The sequence below is a fragment of the Sphaeroforma arctica genome (assembly GCF_001186125.1).
Source record: "Sphaeroforma arctica JP610 unplaced genomic scaffold supercont1.49, whole genome shotgun sequence".
Lineage (NCBI taxonomy): Eukaryota > Ichthyosporea > Ichthyophonida > Sphaeroforma > Sphaeroforma arctica.
This window is the reverse complement of record NW_014040509.1, coordinates 143,521-150,242: the sequence shown is the minus strand read 5'-3', so window position 1 is coordinate 150,242 and position 6,722 is coordinate 143,521. Positions and strand designations below refer to the sequence as shown.

Sequence of the window (6,722 nt, the reverse complement as noted above, 5' to 3'; positions counted from 1 at the left end):
GTTGTTGTTGTTGTTGTTGTTGTTGTTGTTGTTGTTGTTGTTGTTGTTGTTGTTGTTGTTGTTGTTGTTGTTGTTGTTGTTGTTGTTGTTGTTGTTGTTGTTGTTGTTGTTGTTGTTGTTGTTGTTGTTGTTGTTGTTGTTGTTGTTGTTGTTGTTGTTGTTGTTGTTGTTGTTGTTGTTGTTGTTGTGTTGTCGCTGTTGTAAGTTGGCAACTTTGGCTGGAAAAGTATTTTCCTTCAAATGCTTCAGTTTATTTATTTTTTGTTTTGGATTTCGACCTTCTGCTTTTACTTCTTTGATATTTTCTTCCATTGCCTCAATTTCAATATTGTGTAGTCGATTCAATTCGTTTACGTTTGCGTTTACTGAATCTACATAATTAGTACTTTGCATTCTATAATTTTTATAAGGGTTACCCTCAATGGTTCATTGCCTGTTAAGAGTTGAACCCATATTTAATATAATATTTATTTGGATTCCTCTGAGTACATTAACGATGATGTAGTTTGCATTTATGAATTGACATTTATGAATTAATTCAGTAAATTGCAGACAATCAGACAATTATTAGTAGTTTGTTTATTTATGGGCATAGATCCATCGGATCAACTCGACGACGTTTAACTGCAGCCGCATCGTCCAGTTCTTCAGCCGACCGCTTTGACATTTGTGCCAACATATCGCGCAGGTGTTTGGCAGTCTGAGTTCGGATTGACATTGTAAAAGCACAGACTTTATCAGATATCACTTTTTGCTGTGTGAGAAACTGGGGCAGTCCCATGATTTCGTCGCAAATGCTTCTTTTCTTGTTCTTCAAATCTTCAATATCTTGCGTCAACATTGCCTTAGTCTGCTTCATGTTGTTGATCTCATTCAATGCCTGAGTTTGAAGTTGGGTATTTTGAAAAGCGGCCTGATGCTTTTCTAGAACTATCTCCTCCCAATGATTAGCATTTTGTTGCGTTAGAAGAGCGCGTTGCTGTTGTGAATCAATGTGTCCCTGAGCCTCTGATTGATAGCATTTCATCATCTCTACAAGCCTCACGCGCTCATTCTCCACTTCGGCTTTAAATTTATATACGTATGTGCAGTCAGCCCTTTAATATACAAAATGGAAAATTATAACCATCAGTGATTGTTTTTATCCGAATGTGTTTGAATAAAAATAGAAATATCGGAAATAGAAACACTGAGAGCCTATGCTTAACAACTTACCGGTTAAAGCTTTTATAAAATGAATAATGAATATTGATATTGATACCGATTGATAAGATATCAAAACAGGTTTGCGCATAACCAAAATGTTAACTGGATAGTTCCTCAATTACTTTTGTAAATAGTACACATACATCGGCGTGATTTACATTGCGAGTGCCTTGTTCATATTGAATGCGTAATACATCAGTACGATATGCCATACGAGTGCGCAGCCAATTTGGCAATAACATGCCGCGAAAAATGAAGAATTGAATGGTCCTACTCGCGCTATAGGAGTGGTGGATCGAGATGTCTCCTACCCGGACGAAGCGAGACAATGTAATGAAGGGATCTCTAAGCCAGATTTTAGGACTAAGTACAAAACGATAGCTTTACAGCGTTTTGGAGACTTTGATGACGGCAACATAAGACATCTTCATATTCAATTACATAACCGCAAGGAATTGCAGCTTCGCTAGAAAGTGGCCTTCTACCGCGAATATAATCTATTTGTACTGCCTTGGGCTTCATTCATGGTGTTCACTGTCAGTCCATCAGTGATCATAAAGGTTGGGTTTGCTATCTAAAGTCGATAGAGAAGCCTCAGGATTTCAACATAATATCTGAAACATCGGAAACTGAAGCGGAATACCGAAAATTCCTGGCGAGTATGAAAAAGTCGGGAGATGCTCAATGGAACATATTCAATGGGCAGAACCTAATGGTAAATATGGCACTAAATAAAGAGTATTTATAGTTCGGGAGTACCTTTTTGACATAAAAACCCCCATAGTTTATGTCCAAACGCGAAATTGCCTTATTTTTTTGCCAAACTGGGTTTTGCCTTACTTTTTGCCAAACGCTATTTTGCCTTATTTTTTTTTTTGTCGATTTTTGGAGTTAAAAAAAAGTCTCACACTCCAGGCTTGTTATGTCGCCTCCCCTGGTGCTAGCATTTTTAGCCGAACGCGCACCAGCGACCACACCCCACTTTTGCTTCAAATCGACCAAATATTTCACTTTAATCATATGACCCCCTCCTGGATTCAGTCAGACACCAGGCTCGTTCACGCACGCTAGTGGGGTACTATGGCGGCAGCAACGACAATATGGACGAGAATGAGGTGGATATCCAATGTGGCGTATGGCGGCAGAAACGACAATATGGACGAGAATGAAGTGGATATTCGATGGGATGTATGGCCGCTACAACGACAATGTGGACGAGACCGAAGTGGATATTCGATAGGATGTATGACAGCTGCATCGACAATATGGACGAGAATGAAATGGATATTCGATCGCACGTATGGCATCTGCAACGATAATATGGACGAGAATGAAGTGAATTTTTAATATGAAGTATTTTGTCCTGAATTTACAGTTTCTCGCATCCATTGTTCGTTTCAAAGTTCGTTCGTAACCCAAGAGATTTTTGCTGTCCATGTTTGGCTCCAATTTGTTGGCCAGATTATTGGACGACACAAGAAAACCCCGACTAAGAAACTCTGGATTGTTTTTTAAAAATTACACAAAAAGCCGACTGAGAGACCCTATAGAGCTGTATAATTTTGTTTTTAAAAAAATACACAAAAAGTTGACCGAAGGACAAAATGGTTTTACAAAATTGACCGAGGGGCTTTAGGGTTTTAGGGTTTTAGGGTTTTGTTTTCACCGAGAGACTCAGACACAGGTCCCAGTCGCTCGGTCAATTTTTGGAAACACCGACACAGTCCCAAAATCCAGGCCTCTCGGTCATTTTTTTGTTTTGGAAATAGCCCCTTGATCCTTTTTTGAATTTTTAAGTAGTTTTGGAGACTTTAGTGCCCTTTGTTTTACAAACCAATCACACAAGCCCAGCTTCTCAGTCGGCTTCTAATTGAAACATTAATCGTTATTACACACATATTTATACACAAGACATATACATACATACGCGCACACATTAAAGATTTACATTTATACCGACAAAAATCCATATGCATACACACATACATTATAATTTACTTTTATACACGCACATATACATATGCATACATATACATATGCATACACACATATATAATTTACATTAATACACACACATATACGTATACATATACAAACACGTGCATTAAATTTACATATACACATGCACATACATCATGGTTCGAACTGGCGCGTGTAATCAACTCTACCGATCACAGCACGATATCAACACTGAGCTTGCGTGCTCGAACGCAACGGACGGGGCCATGGGATTTTATCGCTTCAAGTCGGTGTTGCGTGTACAATGCGCAAAATCGAGGTCGGCAAATAAATATTAACAGACTACGATCTCGTACACACAAACGGTGTGGCCACGGTATCGTACATGGTGAGGATTCCAGAACATATACCATCAAACAGGTTGTGTAGTCCTATAGTAAAAGCCAAGAATTTGTCTGCGAATAAGCCAAATTCTTCGCAAAGAAAGAGGCTCAGCGTGAGCGAGCACGCAACCTTCGAAAGATGCCGAAGAGGGTTAAGCTTATAATAAAAGGTACCGATTATCCATCGTGACAACTTTTCATAAGGTTTCTTCAATTTTCCTCATACTTGAATGAAATTTTGTACTCGTGTACACAAGCATATGTGCATGGGAATGAATCGTACGGATTTTGTTGAATTTGCACATGTCGTACTCGTGTGTACATGTAATGTCAAAGTGTAGGCCGTATTTTTTTTGCATGTACATGTACTTGTAAACTTGCATGTAACACCCAAGTAGCAGCTTGTTACTCACGAACGCAGACTATAATGTAATTTGTACATATACACATTTGTCCTTGTATACTTGTATTCAACACACCATGTTACATTTACACATACATTTACACATACATTTACACATACATGTACACACACATATACACATATATTTACACTTACATATACATATATACACACATATACACACACATATATATATATACATACATATTACACATAAACACATACATAAACACATGTGGCTGTGAATGTTTATCAGACATGTGAATCGCACTTGATATTTTGCACGGGAATAATGCGTGTACATGTGTACTTGTGCATATACACATAGGTAGCACCTAACCTGTATACTTGTAGCACTTATCCTGTATACTTGCATGCCACTTACTATACCATCGTGACATTTTTAAAAACCGACTTTTCCAACTGATCGATCCAACTGCTTTTGTCGCACAATGCAATAAACTTATACCCAAACAAGCAAGTGTCGTGTGTAGTGCAATAAAGCCTACACGCGCTGTCTCTACATGTCTTTTTTTGGAAGTCGCGTCGGTTCCGGTATTGCCAATACTTGGCCTCCTGACCAACCGTGCACGGGACAACATATGTATGCATGTATACATATGTATGTATGTAGCACTTATTCTTGTAGACTTGCATGCAGCACTAATCACGGCAACTCAACACCCAACTCTTCTAACTCGGCTGTCAGTCTCTCTTTCACCCCAATTCTCACCGCTTGAGATTGTGTCCGTTATCTTTGCACCTTTCACACGGTCTTGAATCGCTACTACACTTTTCTCTTCAACAAAAACATCGCCGTCTTCATTGGGGTTCCATTGGCAGTGGGCCACATGCACATGTGCGTCGCGACCACTGTCCTCCTAGCAAAGGCCACAGAAGGCTCGATCGCACAGATCACATGTCAAAGCGGTGCACCCGTCAAAATCAATCAGTGCTCTCCGACACAGGCTATTGGGACACCGTAAGGTCAGCATCAAATCATTCACGCGTATGTGCCTGTCAATGTCCGACTCTTGCTGGCGTTCTGCCAGCGTGCGTTCGAGGTCGTTCCGGAACTGCTGTTCAAGTTCCTGTTCACGCACAATCATGATGCTGCGCAAGTACGTCTCGTAGGCTGCGGCCTCCAATACCGCTGCGAATTGCGCATTCGTGTAGGGAACTGCCAGGCACTCGCCCAGGTGGTTGGGGCACAGCAGCTCGTGTGTATCCCTGACACGCCCCGGCCCGTTGTAGTTTGGATCTGCCTAGACACCGTTGCGCCACACCCCTCAGGTTTTCGAGCGCGCTCTTTGCTGCGGCATTGTCGCTATCGCATCGTGCATCGATGTGCAGACCACCGCTTTCGACGTTAACACGGAAATCGTCAACGTCCTCCTCGTCGCTCATGGACTCCAACACACGACCACTAAACAACTCTGAGCGAACCAGCCCTAACGAATAAATTTCGTTTCGCTCACCGTAGCGACTGTTATTCATCAAGTATCTTGGACACGAGTAGGCCGGTGATTCTGTCTAGCAGCTCGACCTCGTGCTCCACGCTGGTGCGGTTCGATTCAAAGTCGGTCTCGCTCTGTAGTGCCTTGACGATCAACCTGAAAAGGTGGTGCGCGGCCAGCGTTATTTCATGCGAAGCATTTACATTTATATCAACTTGCACAGAAACTTGCACATACGTAAGCTTTGTCACCAATTCGATGCCACGGTAAGCTGTCCCGAACGCCCCCCTACCCATCACCGATGGTCGCTGAAATGATCGGTTAGGTGGTTGATGTAGAGGCTACCGAGACACGTGTGCGAGTTTTTGTGGGAGTTTATGCGTGCAATACTTTTATAATACAAAAAGGAAGCGAGTCAAGAAAGCCAGTGAAATCACGAACCGACAGCAGAGTCACTTACGATGGTATATACTGTTTACACCCTTTAAAGGCCCCCAATAATTGCATTATTAAATAAAGCTCGGAATGATCCTGAAAGATTTGAACGTTTGCCTCCGACTTCTCCAGCTGTAATTATAAGGTGTGCACTTGATCCGTGAGGGTTGATGTATACGTACATGTACACGTACATGTTGTACATGTACATGTTTATATATATATATATATATATGTATATGTAGTTGGTAAATATGCATATGAAAAAGCTGCTCGTCAATGTTCCATGAGAAAAATAGTTCCCTGGCATAATCATATTTGTTGCAATATATCCCAAATCGAAACGTCCATCTTTATACACCATCTTGTGCTACATGTGCAAGAAGTAGTAACTCTTATCCAAGTACAATAAGATATATCTTTAGTAAATATACGCATGAAAATTTTCATACCCTTCGAAAAGTACACAATATGCCTCAGTCTTGCACGTCACAGCAGATGGGGTAGGCATGCATGTCTTGATTGTGGACTCGATTGTAAAGTCTGATCCCGTGTTAATAGGGGTAACTACATCGACTGCCAAATTACAGCGGTTGATCCCTACCTGACCCGGTGCCTCGATTGTAATGGATGCACTCATATCCAAGCACAATAAGATATATCTTAAGTAAATATACACATGAAAAAGCTGCTCGACTCTCCCTGTTGTTCAATCGAAGTCAGAAATTAGTTTTGAGGTCAGGTACAACAAGACGACTTGCAGCCAGCATTTCCCGTGCACGACGTAGTAGAGCCCGTATTTGTGAGTGGGTAACACCCTGTAAACTTATCGCAAGTTATAGTGGAAGGGATACAGCACGTAGAGGCACAATCCGCGGG

The 6,722-nt window shown here is 41.2% G+C and overlaps 3 protein-coding genes across 3 annotated transcripts in view; all 3 read right to left on the bottom strand.

Moving 5' to 3' along the window:
• Nucleotides 1–573: 573 nt before the first annotated feature.
• On the bottom strand, nt 574–1,747 carry SARC_01275 (hypothetical protein). Its single transcript, XM_014305021.1, has one exon. The coding sequence runs from the start codon at nt 1,028–1,030 to the stop codon at nt 584–586; it is 447 nt and encodes a 148-aa protein (XP_014160496.1). The 5' UTR covers nt 1,031–1,747; the 3' UTR covers nt 574–583.
• Nucleotides 1,748–4,832: 3,085 nt separating this feature from the next.
• On the bottom strand, nt 4,833–5,358 carry SARC_01274 (hypothetical protein; the record flags this gene model as incomplete). The annotated part of the gene is made up of 2 exons (XM_014305020.1): nt 4,833–5,212; nt 5,238–5,358. 2 exons carry the CDS (start codon nt 5,356–5,358, stop codon nt 4,833–4,835), a joined length of 501 nt encoding a protein of 166 aa, XP_014160495.1.
• An 82-nt stretch (nt 5,359–5,440) lies between these two features.
• Nucleotides 5,441–6,722, bottom strand: part of SARC_01273 (hypothetical protein) — a gene marked incomplete at its 3' end in the record, with an annotated part of 6,790 nt that continues 5,508 nt past the window's right edge. The window contains exon 2 of the mRNA XM_014305019.1: nt 5,441–5,716. Within this exon, the coding sequence (XP_014160494.1) occupies nt 5,441–5,716 (276 nt within the window). The remainder of the gene's footprint in view (nt 5,717–6,722) is intronic.

What these genes read in the sequence shown, in the direction of transcription:
- SARC_01275 (XM_014305021.1), bottom strand. Translation starts at nt 1,030, where the DNA reads ATGATGAAATGCTATCAATCAGAGGCTCAGGGACACATTGATTCACAA.